This window comes from Triticum aestivum, chromosome 2B (assembly GCF_018294505.1).
Source record: "Triticum aestivum cultivar Chinese Spring chromosome 2B, IWGSC CS RefSeq v2.1, whole genome shotgun sequence".
Lineage (NCBI taxonomy): Eukaryota > Viridiplantae > Streptophyta > Magnoliopsida > Poales > Poaceae > Triticum > Triticum aestivum.
In genome coordinates this window covers 145,207,622-145,225,318 of record NC_057798.1, presented here as the reverse complement: position 1 = coordinate 145,225,318, position 17,697 = coordinate 145,207,622, and the positions used below count along the sequence as shown (strand labels likewise).

At 46.6% G+C, this 17,697-nt stretch overlaps 1 protein-coding gene across 1 annotated transcript; it reads left to right on the top strand.

Annotated features, from left to right (window-relative positions):
* Positions 1 to 11,657: 11,657 nt before the first annotated feature.
* LOC123043965 (uncharacterized) lies at positions 11,658 to 13,696 on the top strand. The gene is made up of 2 exons (XM_044466581.1): positions 11,658 to 11,997; positions 12,081 to 13,696. Exon 2 carries the CDS (start codon positions 12,112 to 12,114, stop codon positions 13,015 to 13,017), a length of 906 nt encoding a protein of 301 aa, XP_044322516.1. The 5' UTR covers positions 11,658 to 11,997; positions 12,081 to 12,111; the 3' UTR covers positions 13,018 to 13,696.
* The last annotated feature ends 4,001 nt before the right edge of the window (positions 13,697 to 17,697 follow it).

Below are 17,697 nucleotides of genomic sequence, written 5' to 3'. Positions count from 1 at the left end.
TTGCAAGTGGATGGTGGACTTGCAACTGAGGCAACTACAACTACTATAAGCCTCTGGTTGTGAGTCAAAAGTGGACCTGCAACTAGGGCAACTACACTACTACAAGCCCTAGTTGCTAGTCGAGGGTGGAGTGGCAATTGGGACAACATTGGTCGGGTCCCAGTTGTGTAATGATGATGGACTTGCAACTGGGATAAAAAAGACAGACCACACCATTGCATGTCAGGGATGTAGTTAGTAAGACTTGCAAATATGACAAAAATGAGTCAGTCCCATTGTGTGGAGGGTGGACTTGCAACTAGGAGAAGAAAAAAGCCCCCCCCCCCTAATTACATGTCGGGGTGGAGTTGCAATTGGGACAAAAAAGGTGTCTCCCTAGTTGCGTTCTACGGTAAAGTTTGAACTAGGAAAAAGAGCCACCTCCAATTGCCTGTCGAGTGTGAACTTGTAAATGAGAGAAAATTAACATGTTAGGGGTGAAATTACAACTAGGGCAATAAAGAGATGACCCCTAGTTACGTGTCGAGCGTGGATATGTAACTCGGAAAACAAAGGAGCGGATCCCTAGTTGTGTTGTAAAGACTGTCGGTGTCAAAACCGGCCGATCTCGGGTAGGGGGTCCCGAACTGTGCGTCTGAGGATCAAAGGTAACAGGAGGTAGGGGACACGATATTTACCCAGGTTCGGGCCCTCTCGATGGAGGTAATACCCTACTTCCTGCTTGATTGACTTTGATGAGTATAAGGGTTACAAGAGTTGATCTACCTCGAGATCGTAATGACTAAACCCTAGATGTCTAGCCTGTATGCATTCTGATGATGATCTCTACGGACTAAACCCTCCGGTTTATATAGACACTAGGGGGGCTAGGGTTGTACAGAGTCAGTTTACAGAGAAAGGAAGTTTCACATCCGAACGCTAGGCTTGCTATCCACGCAAAGGAGAGTCCCGTCCGGACACGGGGGAAGGCCTCCAATCTTGTATATTCATGGCCCATCAGTCCGGCCCATGTCACATAGCCCGGATGCTCGGGGACCCCCTTATCCAGGACTCCCTCAGTAGCCCCCAAACCAGGCTTCAATGACGACGTGTCCGGCGCGCAGATCATCTTTGGCATTGCAAGGCAGGTTCCTCCTCCTCCGAATACTCCAAAGTAATTTTAGCAAAAGAACTGTATTTGTCTTTTCAATGACGACGCAGTATCCGGCTTCATATCTCTGGCTTTGTAAGGTGGGTCCTCCATGATACTTCAGACAGCTTTGGTTTTACATTAAATATCATACCCTTCAGCTTATGCACCAAGGTCGCCTCGGCTTCCATGTGTCAGACGAATATGAAGGGTCCAAGTGTTTTTACAAACAACAACCTAACTTCGTAGGGAAGGCGTCTATTTAAGGATATTGGATCTCTGATGCCATTCCACACCAGGCGAAAAATCCTTAGAGCTTTCCATAGAAAACCATGCAAACATGGCTGTCATTCCCAGTTCTTCCTCACGCCCCCACGGCCCTCAAAAAGGCGATTGGGAGAGCTGCTCGGTATCCCACGCCCAGCTGACCAAGCTTTAGACGAAAGGGTATCTCCCTCCCGTGGATCTAGTCCCTGTTCGGGCGGGGTTAACTTCCATCAATGGCAAAGCCCTGGCGGAAAACTTTCCCAATCCTACTGAAGGGGAGCGAGTGTGCTTCTTTCCTTCCTATTAAGAGGTGTTGGGTTTCCAATCCACCCTTTCCTCCGAGGTCTCCTAGAGTATTATGGCCTCCAACTACACAATCTTACATCGGGCTCCATTCTGCACATCGCAGGCTTCGTCGCTCTTTGCGGGTTGTTCCTAAGCTGCGAGGCCCATTTTGAGTTATGGAAGAAACTTTTCTACCTCGTCCCTCGCTCCCAAAAGGGATCTATATTTGAGGTGGGCAGTGCCGAAGTATGGCGTGTCGTCGGGACAGGATACTTGTCCGGCACTCCAAAGAAGGCATCCGAAGAGTGGCCCTTAGAATGGTTTTATATTGAAGATGTTGTTCTCCCAGACCCGATCCGACGGGGTCTTCCTAAATTTTCCAACGCTCCATTAAAGAAGCGCACCAGCTGGCGCCCTCGAAGCCTCAAGGAGGAAGATAGTGCGGAGATTAAGAAGCTAATGAGCAAGATAAAAGTACTCTCCCAATCCAGACTATCTATAATTGAGGTAACGGCAATTTCAATAACGCGAGGCATTCAGACAGTCCAATCCAGAGGACTCCCGATGTGGCATTACAATGGGGAGGATGACGCATCACGCTGCGGGCGCAAGGGTCCGGACAACTTTGCTGCCCTGGCCGCCATGTTGGCTAATCTTTACAAAAGGGAGAAAGAAGATTTTACTCGCCTTAAATGCTGAGAAGGTCTTTCCATGTACAACCCTGCTACCTGGGTGAGCCCTCGATCAGTAGCCTTATTCAATCCTCTTCCTGAGTCGTGCTTAGTTGAACTTAATCCGACTATTTTTAACAGGAATGGAGAAAGGTCCTCACGGGAATCCATAGTCCCGCTCTGCACCTGGAGGACCATATTCGAGACCTGGATCCTGGATTTGAAGAGGATCCAGATATATTTATAGAGCTTAAGGGGGGGTCTTTTATCAGGCGAGCTATGACGGCACAAAAGTAGCCATCACAGCCGATTATCCCGGCCCTCTCCCATCCTCCCACGTAAGTGCCCAGGAGACATCTTTTCAACAAGAGCTTTCCCGTTGCGCCTCACCCACCGCACTATCTCATGCTCCGAAGGGGCGGCGCTCGTCCTGCCAAACCGTATCGAAGGCGTCCTCCAAGAAGGCGACGCTCGCGCAGGGCGATCCTTTGAAAAGAAAGGCGGGCGGTGAAACTGCCGACCCCCCTCGTTCACCGAAGAGGTATAATTTTCGACCTACACTCAACAAATAGGCTGGATTATGATGTGCTCCATTGTGCTATATTTCAGGAGGAGTGCACATCGGACTGTATTCGGAGGTCTCGTCGGCCATGTATCAGCCAATCCGGCCCTGGATCCTGCCACAAGGGCTAGGGTTGATATGGGTGCCATGCCGGATCGTCACCTCCACGAGGATTCAGATAATGTATCCGTCACCAATTCCTAAGTGGAGAGCGCGATGGTCTATCAGCAGCGGAAGGAGGCCATGCGCGATCCAAGTTTTACCGAAGATGTGTTCAATGCCCTCAACCCTGCGGATGCATATATCCGGGCTGCTCGGGATGGACTTGCCGGAGCTACACACCAGCTTTCAAAGGATATGTGGGTAAAGGTTTTGTGTAGATTCAATAATCATGTGCCAGTAGCCCCCGAGACTTGAAGCAGTTGACGCAACTGATTTAAGGATTGTTGTATAATCAGGTACTCATGGAGAATAACAACATGCTGTCTCAGGAGCTTGAGAACTGTCGGACCTAGCTAACTGCTGTCACCGCCGAACTGGAGAAGTCCAAGAAGGCACCGACTAGTAATGTCAATTACTGTCCGGAAAATACGATTCTATGCCAGCGATGTTTTTGAAATAAACACTGTTTTGTTTATGGCTGTAGAATTGTTGGATCAGCTGGAAGAGAGACTGAAGGCCGCGCAGGCAGATAAACATCATGCTGAAAGGCAAGAAGCCGCTGGTCAACGTATGCTAACACGAACAAGGGATGAGAAGAACAAGCTACAGGATGCCAACATCAAGCAGGCCGAGGAACTGAAGGACGTAAGAGCCCAACTGTCAGATGCCTTGAAAGAGAACCAAAGGCTGAAAGGCGGCATATTTAGTATGTCCCTGATCCTAACTTTCATGAGATTCCCTGATGGAATGTTTTTTTGTTTTTGACGAGATTTGTTCCTGTAGGTTTGTTAATGGGAGGCCCGAAGGAGAAGTGTCCGAATTTCAAGGAGACTTGCTGCAAGAGCTATCCAAAGTGCATGAGCGAGCTCGGAAAGCAATGAGGAATATGGCTAAAGCTTTATGGCCATCCGATTCTCCTCCTGGGCCGATGGGTGAGCTCACGGAGCTATTCAAAGGAGCTCATCTTTGCTTTGAGCTGTGGAAGGCATCGGCATGTCGAGAAGGTGCACGAGAGGCTGGGCCATGGTGAAAACACAGTATACCGAACTTGATCCGAATCATATGGCCCGGGTCGGACCCCGGGGACCAGACGGACAAGAAATTCCGGTTAGCTTGGTATATGACCAAGTAAAGATAGCTGCCAAATTTTCACAACAGCACTGTAAATTAGACAGCCTCATAGATGGCATAGATAAGGAGTAGGTGTGTGATTGTATGTGACAATACACTTTATCAGCAAACTTATCTCCCGCCGAATTGGAAAAGATTGTCATAGCAGACTTTCCGCTTCAGCCTCCAAATCCCAAGGGTGGAGTGTTTCCGAATACTATATCGGTGGAAAACACCAAGTACGTTTGGAAATCAGGCGATCCAGTCATAATGCTTGAATAGACAAGCTATATTCGGGGAGTTATGTTATATTACTTTTAAATGTAAGAAACGTCTTCCAGGAAGAATAGTTCCGTTAAGGGTTCCTCTACCTGGGTCGGCATGCATGTAGGCATGACTAGGCTGTGAAGCGAAAGAATCACAGGTGTCTATGTATTTTGTGTTAGTTTATAGTGCTACGAAGGTAGTTCGTCGTTTGTCCGCCGACCAGTTATTCCCTAAAGAACGCTAGCTTTCAGCTTCACCCGTCTGAGGTACATGTCCGGATGACCCGGTTGTAACAATCACAGAGGTGCTCCCTTTATGTCCTAGCCGAACAATCGGGAACATAGGGCATAAACACAGGAGCCAGGCAACCCATCTTGGCAAAAACTTAAGTCATAGAGGTGCATATAATGGCGAAGACAAGACGTATATGAGTAAGCAATACACATGTATACGGTGAGCCTTATGCTCGAGATAATACAGAGCTTATGTTTGAAGGAAGCCCCCAGTTATAGTGGGGTGAGTACATTTAAATATGTATTCCCGGTAAGTGTGCGTCTGACCCGAACACACGCTAGAAATCGTAAAACAAACGAAAAGAAGAAATGGAAAAAAGAGAAAAAGGTAACAAACAACGTGTCCGGACTTAAGCGTAGAATCTTCGGAGTCTGGCAGCGTTCCATGGGTTTGGCTCTCAGCGATTGTTCGATGCATTACGAAGGCGATAGGCTCCTCCAGTGAGAACTTCATCTATAATGAAGGGACCCTCCCATTTGGGCCTGAGCTTGTCTTTTTTCTTCTCTGGTAGGCGTAGAACGAGTTCACTAACATTATAAGTCTTGGCCCGCACTTCTCTGCTTTGGTATCTTTGAGTTTGTTGTTGGTAAAATGCGGAATGAGCTTTGGCGATATCGCTCCTCCTCCATGCCATCTAAGTCATCTTGCGGATCGAGCTCGGCATCTCTCTCTTCGTACATGCGCACTCGAGGTGAGTCATGAATAATATCACAGGGCAAGACGGCCTCTATGTCGTACACCATGAAGAACGGTGTGTATCCGATCATGCGATTGGGTGTGCTCTGCAGCCCCCAGAGTACGGAGTCGAGCTCCTCGACCCAGTGTTTATCTGACTCCTTTAAAGATCGCACTAGTCTGGGTTTAATGCAGCTCATTATCAGGCCATTGGCCCGCTCGACTTGACTGTTTGTTTGAGGGTGATATACGGAGGCGTAATCGAGCTTGATACCCAGATTAGCACACCAAGTTTTTACCTCATCGGCTGTAAAGTTAGAGTCGTTGTCGGTGATGATGTTGTGTGGGACACCATAATGGTGTACGACACCGGATATAAAATCTATCACCGGTCCGGCTTCAGCCGTTTTAACTAGTTTGGCCTCTATCCACTTAGTGAATTTATCCATCATTACCAGCAGGTATTTTTTCTTATGGCTTCCCCCTTTAAGGGGTCTGACCATGTCAAGCCCCTAGACCGCAAAAGGCCAAGTAATGGGGATTGTTCGTAGGGTGGTAGGCGACATATGGCTTTGATTGGCAAAAAGTTGGCCTCCTACACAATGTTGGACAAGGTCTTGTGCATCTGCTCGGGCCGTAGGCTAGAAGAAGCTAGTACGGAAGGCCTTACTTACAAGGGCCCGGGTTGCGGCATGATGACCGCCAAGACCAGCATGGATTTCGGCCAAGAGCTGCCACCCCTCTTCTTCGGAGATACATCTTTGAAGGACTCCGGTAGTACTTTTCTTGTAGAGCTCTCCTTCATGAACCTTATAGGCTTTCAAACGTCGAACAATACAACGAGCCTCATTCTGGTCCTCAGGGCGCTCCCGCCTATTAAGGAAGGCCAGGAAGGGTTCGGTCCATGGGGCGATTACTACCATAATTACATGGGCAGAAGGCGTTGGTTCTGTGCCCGAGCCCCCGATGATATCTGAATCATGTTCGACATCTGGGGGGTGATCGGCGCTGGACTGGTGGTTCCGCTCTTGTCCTGCCATACTACGGATGGCTTGAAGAGCCGCTCCACAAAGGTGTTAGGCATAACGGGGTCGTGTTTAGCGCCCATTCGAGCAAGGATGTCCGCTGCCTGGTGTAGGATCGAAAGTATGTCTAGAGGGTGGGTGATTAGACTACTTGACCAAATAAAAATCTATACTTTTCCCAATTTTAGTTCTTGGCAGACTTTAGCAACTTAGCATGGTTCAAGCAATCTTAACACAATTCAAGCAAGCATGCAAAGAGTATATGAGCAGCGGAAAGTAAAGCATGCAACTTGCAAGAATGTAAAGGGAAGGGTTTGGAGAGTGCAAACGCAATAGGAGACACGAATGTTTTTGTCGTGGTTCTGATAGGTGGTGCTATCGTACATCTACGTTGATGGAGACTTCAACCCATGAAGGGTAACGACTGCGCGAGTCCACGGAGGGCTCCACCCACGAAGGGTCCACGAAGAAGCAACCTTGTCTATCCCACCATGGCCGTCGCCCACGAAGGACTTGCCTCACTAGCGGTAGATCTTCACGAAGTAGGCGATCTCCTTGCCCTTACAAACTGCTTGGTTCAACTCCACAATCTTGTCGGAGGCTCCCAAGTGACACCTAGCCAATCTAGGAGACACCACTCTCCAAGAAGTAACAAATGGTGTGTTGATGATGAACTCCTTGCTCTTGTGCTTCAAATGATAGTCTCCCCAACACTCAACTCTCTCTCACAGGATTTGGATTTGGTGGAAAGAAGATTTGAGTGGAAAGCAACTTGGGAAGGCTAGAGATCAAGATTCATATGGTAGAAATGGAATATCTTGGCCTCAACACAAGTGTAGGTGGTTCTCTCTCAGAAAATGTAAGTTGGAAGTGTAGGTTTGTTCTGATGGCTCTCTCCATGAATGAAGAGGAGGTGGAGGGGTATATATAGCCTCCACAGAAAATCTAACCATTACACACAACTTGCCAATCTCGGTGTGACCGAATTGATAAACTCGGTCGGACCGATTCAGCAAATCTAGTGACCGCTAGGATTTTCGGTGGGACCGACATGCAACTCGGTAGGACCGATATAGTTAGGGTTAGGGCATAACGTAATCTCGGTGAGACCGATTACACAATCTCGATGAGACCGATTTTGGTAATAAGCTAACCAGAGAGTTGGTCAAGTAAACTCGATGGGACCGATTCGCTCATTTCGATGAGACCGAAATGTTACGAAGGGGAAACAGAGAGTTTACATTGCAATCTCGGTGGGACCGATTGCTCATCTCAGTGGGACCGAAACGTTATGAAGGGAAACAGAGAGATTACAATCCCATCTCGGTGAGACCGAGATCCCTATCGATGAGACCGATTTGCCTAGGGTTTGTGGCAGTGGCTCTGACATCTGAACTCAGTGGCGCCGGATAGGAAGAATCGGTGGGGTCGAGTTTGATTTTTGGTTTAGGTCATATGTGGACGTGAGAAAGTAGTTGAGGGCTTTGGAGCATATCACTAAGCACTTTGAGCAAGAACCTCATTAAGCAACACCTCATCCCTCCTTGATAGTATTGGCTTTTCCTATAGACTCAATGTGATCTTGGATCACTAAAATAGAAAATGTAGTGTCTTGAGCTTTGAGCTTGAGCCAATCCTTTTGTCCTTAGCATTTTGAGGGGTCCACTTTTCTCATCCATGCCATGCCAATCATTGAGCTTTCCTGAAACATTTATCTTGAAATAGTATTAGCTCAATGAGCTATATGTTGTTAGGAATTACCAAAATCACCTAGGGATAGTTGCACTTTCAATCTCCCCCTTTTTGGTAATTGATGACAATATATAGATCAAAGCTTCGACAAATGATAATAAGAGTGAAAAACATTGTCGCTTTGAGAAGTATGTGAAAAGCAAGAGCTCCCCCTAAATTTGTGCATAGTTTAAGATTTGCTTTGGACTGCAAATGCACAAAGAGTTAAGATCATGGGTTACTCTTCCATGTCACATACATCTTGGTGGAGCGCTCAAAATGATAATAATTAAATACATGCACTCATCACCAAGCAAAGTGAATGATCATATAGAGATATAAAAGGATAATGTCATCCAACAAGCATTAAGGTAGCATATGATCAAACACATGATCATCCAAGTATCACACAAAAGCATAGAGTATCTCAAACAAGCAAATAACAAAGTTCAACCACCAAAAACAAAACAAGAGAGAACAAAAGCAACACTCTCTCTCGAAGCCTATGATCTATACATTTTCTTTCCCTTTGGCAACAAGTTACCAAAAAGTTCATAAAAAATGCATAGTGCTAGATCGACTCTCAGGCTTGGTCTTCAGGTGGTGGTGTAGATAAAACTCCAAGGACGAAGGCATCTGTTGAGGTTGATGGAGCTGGTGGAGTGGGTGCTGGAGCTGGATGCACTAAAGCTGTAGCTAGTGCAGATGAAGTTGCTCTGGTGTCTGGAACAGGCACTGCAACATATCTCTATTCTCTGGGCACTCTAGCAAAAGCATCAGTGGTAGACTTGCCCTTCTTCTCCTGCACTTCATCCCGAAGTTGCTCAACAACTGACTGTATCTTAGTGACCTTCACATCTAAATCATAGAACTTCTGCTCCATGATCCTCTCCAAGCTCTCCTGGTTTTGAGTCAGGGTGGCCAATCCCTTCTCAATCCTCAGAGTGGAGGCAATCAAGTAGCCAATCTGATCTTGCTTGCTCTTCAGGAAATACTGAGATGCCTCATCAATGGTTGGCATCTTTGTAGCCTTTTCAGCCCTTGCCTTCTCCTTCTTTTCTTGTGCTTGCACAGAAGGTGGTTCATTTTCATCCATCACCATAGTGTTGTCCTCAAAGTCTGGATAGATGGGCATGTGATCCTTGTCCAAGAGATATGTGTCAGTGCCCATCTTGGAGTTGATTAGCTCCTGGATCTGTGGGGCATACCCACAACTTCTCTTCTGATCAGCAGCTGTCCTCTTGATAGTTTCCACAATTAGGCTCATGACTTTAAACTTTTGAGGCACATCAAATATGTGAAGCAGGTTAATTGCATGGCCTCTGATCATCTTGTGATCACCTGACTTTGGCAAAAGAGTATGCCTGAGGATCCAGTTGATTGTTGGCAAACCTGACAGAAGGTAATGTACTGATCCAAATTTGTGTGTCTTAACAACAGCATCTCGGATCTCTCTGTACACATGTTCCATGGAGTTGTGATCCTTTTCTTCTTGGCATAGACATCCAAGTCATCCGCATTCTCCTTAGGAGCATTGATCAATTTTGCCCATTCTTCAACTATTGATTGGTACCTAGTACCTTCAGACATCCAGACAATCCTTCCATCTGGGTAGAAATGAGCTGTGGAGTAGAACTGCATAATAAGCTCATCATTCCACTTTGTGAGCTTCTTCCCAACAAAGTCCTCTACTCCACAAGACTTGAAACTATCATAGACTCCAGGATAGTGTTCTTCATTTTCCCTGATGTACTTCCAGTCCACCCATCTCATATCACAGACTATAGGCTTCTTGTCAAGCAACACTGTCTCATAGTAGTCCCGCTGTTCCTTTGTATGGAACATGTAGTCCACAGCAGTTCTTCTCCTGACTGCATGGGGATCAGTCAATCTCCACTGTCTGAGTCCTGCATCCTTCCTGAGCTTCATGTCCTCAGCTACTGGATGAGCATCATTGTGATCTAGAATTTTGGGCTTCAACCTCCTCAAGACATGTGACTCATCATCATCTTCTTCTTCTATAGCAGCTTCAGGCACTGGGGCCTTGTTCTTCTCTCCAGCAGGAATATTCCTTGTATTCCTCTTGGGTGCAGCTTTGGGCTTTGGAGCAGCTGCCTAGGGAGCTTCTTTGGGCTTAGATGGAGCAGCCCCTGACCTTATAGCATCTCCCATAAGATTTTGAGCTTTAGGTGCTGGTGCAGCAACCTCTTCCTCTTCAACAGAGTCTCTCCTCATAGAGGGCTTGCCAAGAACCTTGGCAGTAGTGGTTCTGACTCTCTTTTTCTTCTTGTCTTGGCCAGCAGCTTCATCTTCAGACTCAATGGTGAACTTCATGGTTTCACCAGTGGCAACCTTCCTAGGTTTGGAAGTGGGAATCCTTCTTGCAGGTGCCTTCTTCTGCATCCCTGGCTTAGTGGCAGCAGCTGTGCCATATTTCTTTTTCAGAACTTTCTTCTTGGAAGTGGCCTCATCCTCAACAGCCACATAGTCCTCATCCTCAGAATCTGAGGTTCTCTTCTTTCTGGCCCTAGTGGCTGCCTTAGGCAAGTTGCTAGGTGTGCTCCTGCTACAATCATCATAGCTGCTAAAGGGACTAGTGCCCTCACTCATATGAACCTGCTCCTCAGACTTGTTCTGACTGTCACTCTGATCTGACATGATGCAAACACTGACAGCAGACCCTGTGAATAGATATAGATGAGATAGATTGGATGAGCATCACAAAGTACAGAGGTTTTTGCAAAAGAATGAGTCAACAATTTAGTTTTAGTTTTCCACAGAAAGCATTTCGGATCTACCGATTTGAAAACTCGGTGATACCAAAGCATCTTTTGGAACCTAAACTAGTGAACTCGGTCAGACCGAGTCATAGTCCGGTGGCACCGAGACTGCTAGGGTTTCACAAAGTCCTGAACTCGGTCACACCGATTTGTAATTCTCGGTCAGACCGGGAATCACATGTGCAATGGCCTTAGCCAAATCGGTGGCACCGAGTTCTACAACTCGGTTGGTCCGAGATGATTTCGGCGGCGATAAGATGGATCCGGCAAATATCTCGTCTTTAAAAGAATTGCTAGATCGCATCGCCGCCCTGGGGGTCGCAACAGATTACAATCTGATTGGGCTTAAACCCGATCAGAGGGAAATCAGATCCCCACCTGTCACCCACCTGGTGACTGTCGTGGAGGAGCAAGTTAAGGATACCACTCCCACTATGCTAAAAACAAGCTATGTTCGGATCTCCAAGCCCTACGAGCCGGACACCCATCTTCGAAAAGAGATCATCTATCCTTCGAACATAGAATCAGGTGTTGAACCTAAAAATCCCCAGGACACTTCGGATCCTGGGCCATTGACCTCAGAAATTTTTCAAAATCCGGATTTCCACGACGGGTCAGGGTTCGGATTTAAGCTCGCCCGCCCACCACAATCAATACTTACCTGCCCACGACTGATCATTTGAGGAATAAAAGTCTTGATAATGTTAAGAAAAAAATTCCCTCGGCAGTAGCAGAGCCCGAGAGGCCGGAGCCAAGAAAGGAACAGAGGAAGAAGCTAGGAGAACAGAGGAACAGAGCCGCGCCGGCTGACGGCCTCGTGGAAGAGGTCGGGTACCTGCGCCTGCCCGCTGATGGAATGGCCGTGGACGCACGCCGAGACACGGATGCCGCGGGCCGACCCGTACGCCGGTCGGACCAGCGCGGTGGCATCGCCTGCCCCGCTCCAGCGGGTATGCACACGGCCAAGGGCTTGCCCCCTGTGAATTCGAGTTCGAGTTCATTTCCAGTTCAGCCGGCGACAACTGGTAATCCGAGTCCGGTAAGAACTATGAGCTCCCCGATGAATAAAAGCGCCTGCGCGGGAGCAGCGGCTCCAACTCGATTCGTTCGCCTCCCTCCCAGATCTCCAGATCCAATCCAGGAGACGCCATCGATGGCGGCGAAGGTGCTCCAGCTCCGTAGCTCCGACAGCAAGGTGCTCGTCGCTCCGGCGTGGGACTATCGCCCGGCCGCCGCCCAAGCCCTCCCGCTGGAGACGCGGGTGCCCTCGCGCGTCCTCGAGAGGGTGCTCCAGTACTGGACCAAGCACAACCTTGCCAAGGCCACCGGTGAGTCCCGGGAGCCCCTCGCCAGCTGGGACGCTGACTTCCAGCGCCGTCTCCAGGAAGACGGCCTCGCCAAGGAGGCCGCTGCAGCCGCCCAAGAACTCTGCCGCTATGGCGTCGACCATGGAGGGCGTCCCCATCGCCACGCCGCCACGGCCGCATCTGACGTCGATGCTCCTGTCAAGGCGGCCCGTGCTAATCCCGTCCGTGCCTGGTGCCCACTTGTTCACCACCTCAAGGGTGTCAACCATGGAGAACGCAGCCCGGCGCCTGCGGTGTCCAGCACCTTCCATGCCTCTGATATCGCCGCCGCCGCGCGCCCTGGGCCTGCCACCACCTTGCCGGCTGCTGCTGGTGCTGACCCCGTGGACGTCCGGTGCGCCATCCGTGCCCGTGGACGCCAGATGGCTGAAGACGAGGAGTCCGCTTGCCACCACCGCAAGCGCCCGGCTTCCAAGGCTCCACTCTACCTGCCTGCCACTGCTGTTGCGCCTGTGAAGAAGGTCTCTCGTCCCGTCGCTTCCAAGGCTCGCTCTTTCGTCGGCTCAACACCATTGCCTGTCACTGCTGCTGCGCCCGGTGTGAAGAAGACGACTCCAGCTTCAACTCTGCGCGCAAGAAGGGGGATGGGGGAGCTCAGCTGCAAGGTTCCGAAGCAAATCCGTGCCACCGCTGCAGCACCAATGAAGCAACCAATTCCTTGGGTGCGTCCAGTGGTATTACGCCTTCCCTAGTCTTTTAGTTGCTTCCTAAACCATGCACACATGAGTTTCATTTAATCTTTGCATCTCTAGGTTCTGCACTTAACCACCAAGATTTCTAGTGTTCTTTGAATTCCTTTCAGTCATTAGTAATTTTACAAGAGTGTCAGCAGAGTCTCCATCTAGCTAGGCAGCAAAAACCTTGTTAAGATGTGTACGACATAGTTACCACTGCATCCATACCTGGTCCTAAGTTAAGGGTTTAAGTAAATAAAGGGCATTTTCAATAAATCAAAGTAAAGCAGATGAGCCTAAAAAGGAAACTCATGTACTGCAATTCAGGCACGAGACAGAGCGTAAAACGCACTCGCCGCAAAATCCAAAACACCCGTTTGCTACCCGGCTTGTAGCAGGAAAAAGGAGTAGAATTGAACTTGTCGATACACACGTAATCATGTGAGCTGCCTAGCGTTTGGAGACTATGCTGACTCTCCTGTAAAATTAATCTTGGCTGAATTGGATTTTTAGGCATTGGCATCTTAGTGAGTTAAAGTTGCAGTTTCCGAAGAGTAACATTGGTTAGTGAACTCTTGTGTGTATGTGTGGGTGAAGCTTTGAGCTAAGCAAGTCCTTGATGTACCGACTATCAAGTCATACTGTAATCAATTTTGGATATGAATGAGAAAATTGTTGGCCTGAATTTTGCAGAGCATTTGAGTAATCTTTTCGTATCTATTTTCTTAAAGCATTCTGCTGCTCACTGAGGCACAGATCCAATGGGTTCATCTCTGATTTCACGATACTTCGTTTGAGTGGTGATGCACATAACCATGTTTGGGAAGATTTTTTGGTTTGAGATACAGCACTCTAATAGTCAAGATTGTGAAAAAGGTGGCATCATATTGCAGCCATCTGTCAAACTCTACACCATCCTTGAAGAAGGTCTCTCGTCCCATCGCTTCCAAGGCTTGGTGTTCCTTTGGCTCTACACCACTGCCTGTCACTGCTGCTTCACCTAGCGTGAAGAAGGTGACTCCAGTTTCAACTCTGCATGCTCGAAGGGGAATGCGGGATCTCAGCTGCAAAATCCCGAAGCAAAACCATATTGTTGTTGCTTCACCAAACAAGCAACCTTTCTGGAGTCCGTGTGGGTGAACCTTCGAGTTAAGCAAGTCCTCAATGTACCGAGTTACGAGTCATGTTGTAATAAAAATTTCAGATATGAATGAAAATTCTTGGCCTGAATTTGGGCACAGCATTTGAGTAACTTTTTGTATATATGTTTTTTAATGCTTCTGTGGCTTCTTAAAACACTCCGTTGCTCTATTCAGAAAAGTGTGCACTGAATGGTGATGCACATAACCATGTTTGGACTGTTATTATTACTTAGAAGATTTTTTGGTTTAAGAAACTGCAGTCTAATTGTCAAGAATGTGAAAAAGGTTGCATCGTGCAGCTATGCTTCTCAGATCATATTAGCTTTTCATTTGAATTATGTGCAACCGTAGTCTTACATTCTCAGGCTCCTTGAATTTTTTTCCTGTTCACTGTCATTTTAAGGTTGCTCAAAAATTCTCTTGGGACTTGTGAAAATATGTTTTCCTTAACATGTCGAATCAGCAACTGATGGATGTCTTATCTCTTGCAGTAACCATGCACATTCAGAGAAATAAACCAATCTTAGACTTATCGTGAAAAAATTTCTCAACGGAAAAAGATGAATCGAAATTCAGTTCATGCCCCAAACATATCTATCAGTAGCAGGATCCTATGTTAAATACAGTAGTCCCCTGTTTATCTACATTTCAGAGAACAAGGTGGTTAATTACGTTGCTTCTCCCATCGCTAGCTCTGCTGTGAAGTAGCCGCGGCTTGCTCCATGAACAGGTGCGTGCTCAGAACTGAAACCTCAACTGCTGCTGGTACTATTTCATGGTTGTTTGTTAGACTTGAATCATCGGAATCTAGTGGAGTGCTTCTGCCAATGCCACAATTTTATCAACTGAACTGCGATGCATGTTATTTCCTCACAAGACACCAGTGATCAGCCAAGAAGTTATATCTTCTGGAATGATTTAGCGTTTGAGCATAAAAGAGATTCAAGAAAATGTAAACAAAGCAAGAAATTCATAGATCAAACTATAGCCGACTAGAAAAGAAGGATAGCTTAAATAGAGGTTCAGAGTTTGCATAGGATAGCTTAAGTAGAATGGCTAATGCATACTAAGAGTCCAAAATACGAATTACTTGGATTTTGACAGATAATAATATAAGCTCAAATTTGGCCAGGTACTTCTGACTGTGTCTTGGATCCTTGATTGTCAAGAAGAGCTGCGTGCAGGTCACCCTGTGCTCCGTCCTCGATCTGGCCCAGTCATCTCCCTCTCATCCTCTCTCTCTGCTCCGTGTGTGTGTGCAGGGAATGGGAGGAGATAGAGCAGGGGAGTGGGAGGCCCTTCCATGGCGAATTCATAGGCATCTTCCATGGAGATTGTGAGCTCTCCCGATTATTGCTTGAGGATTTATGTTGTTGGTCTGTCCACCGTAGTTCATGTATAGTGGCGTCCTCTTTTTCTAGTGTTCCTCTTTCGATGTTGCTGCATGTGTTTAATAGCCCACTGATATGATTTCTCGAAACAAGCTTCAGTGCAGAGAAGCTTCAGTACAAAGAAGCTTCAGTACGAGAAAAAAAAGGGTCGTCAGTTCATCCATATGCAACCTCCTGCGTCGTCCATTTTTATTTGGAGCCTACTCGCTGCAAAGCACAACAGAGGTTGGTGCTCACCTTCTTCGAGACCGCTGCCCACCGTCCGCTCCAACATTTGCAGGCTCTACGGCAAGACCTACTGCCTCGCCACCGCCACCGGTGAGCAAGCACACATAAAAAAATCTTCCATTTTTGTTTCTTTTAGCCTCAGAACCTTGCTTACAAACAAACATAATAATAACACCGTCAGTCTGAACATTCCTGCAAGTTCTTTGTTCATTTAGCAAATAGGTGAGGGAGAGCACTGGATTGCCTGAAACCTGTTTGATGCTTTGTCCATGAGACTTCAACGCTTTTAAAAAAAAAAGACAGGATGTGCGCACCTGTTCGTATAGCAACAAAGAGAAAAAGGCTAGTGCTCCTAGTGATGCCCATTAGAATATGAAGTGTACGTGCATCTACTAATCCTCCCATCTAATGTTTTATTAATTTTAGTACTAATCTTATTTCTCATGGCTTTATTTTGAAAATATACTAGCTTTTTGTGAACTAGTGAAGTTCAAAAAAAATGATTAGAAAGTTCAGATGCAAAAATTTACACAGTACATTATATAAGAAAAATATAAAGTAATAATGTACATTTCACTAGTTCATTATGCAAAGATAAAAAAAGGAAGTGTGGATGTTCACTCTGCAAACCAAAAGTAGTTCTTCCATGCAGCCTACATCAGTTCATGGTTGTGGAGAAACACCAGGAACTTTTACATCTGCATAGCATCCTTTGTCAACGTCCATTTGTTTCTTGCTGTTTATGTTTTAGAGAAAAGTCCACTTTTCATCCCTCAATTTTTCAGTTTGCTCACTTTTGATCCCTCAACTCTAAAACCGGACAGATTGCACCGAAGCCAGCCACTTTTCGTCCCTGCGGGGTTTCGCTGCCGAGTCAACCCGGTTTTGACCACGGGATGAACAGTAGAACCGAAAAAAATAGCAAAAAATCAAAAAAAACCTGAACTTTTTTATGTCGGACATAATTAGGTGCCCAAGGTGCGTGCCAATTTTTGTCATGTTTGGATGTTCGAGGAGCTCGCGGCAAAAAAAAAACTAAATGTACTCCGTGATGAACAGTAAATTCAAAAAAATAGCAAAAAAAAATCTGATTTTTTTAGTCGAAGATTCTCAGGTGGGCAAGGTGCATGCAAATTTTCGTGCTGAAATGACATCCGAGGGTTTGAAAACCACTCAAAGCGGCGCGCACGTACGCTATTTTTTTTTTGCCACGAGCTCCTCGGATGTCATTTCAGCATGAAATTTTGCACGCATCTTGCGCACCTGAGAATATTTGATACCAAAAATTACAGTTTTTTTAGAATTATTTTTCTATTTTTTTGAATTTACTGTTCATCGCCGAGTACATTTAGTTTTTTTTGCCGCGAGCTCCTCAAATGTCCAAACATGAAAAAAATTGGCACACACCTTGCGCACCTGAGTATCTTCGACGTAAAAAAAATTCAGATTTTTTTGATTTGTTGCTATTTTTTTATATTTTACTATTCATCTGTGCACTGTTCATCCCGTGGTCAAAACCGGGTTGACTTGGAACCCCGCAAGGACGAAAAGTGGCTGGTTTACAAAGTTCGTGGTGCAATATGTCCGGTTTTAGAGTTGAGGGACTAAAAGTGAGCAAACCAAAGAAATGAGGGACGAAAATTGGACTTTTCTCTATGTTTTATGTATAACCATGGATCCTTGCCGTCCCCGCTAAGATAAAAAATATGGTGACCTTTAGGAAGCACTGTTGCTCAGTTTTCTAGGTTTAGTTCAGTCCAATTTCTAGTTTTTGTTCAGTTCAATTCTTATTTTATGTTTCAGTTCGGTTCAATTTTTTTAAGTTTCAGTTCAGTTCAAGTTACGACAATGACGGCCGCGCGAAATCTGCAATGGCCACTGCCCCCCTTCTCGCCGATGTGCGCTGCTCGTTCCCATCACCGTCGACATCCCCCTGA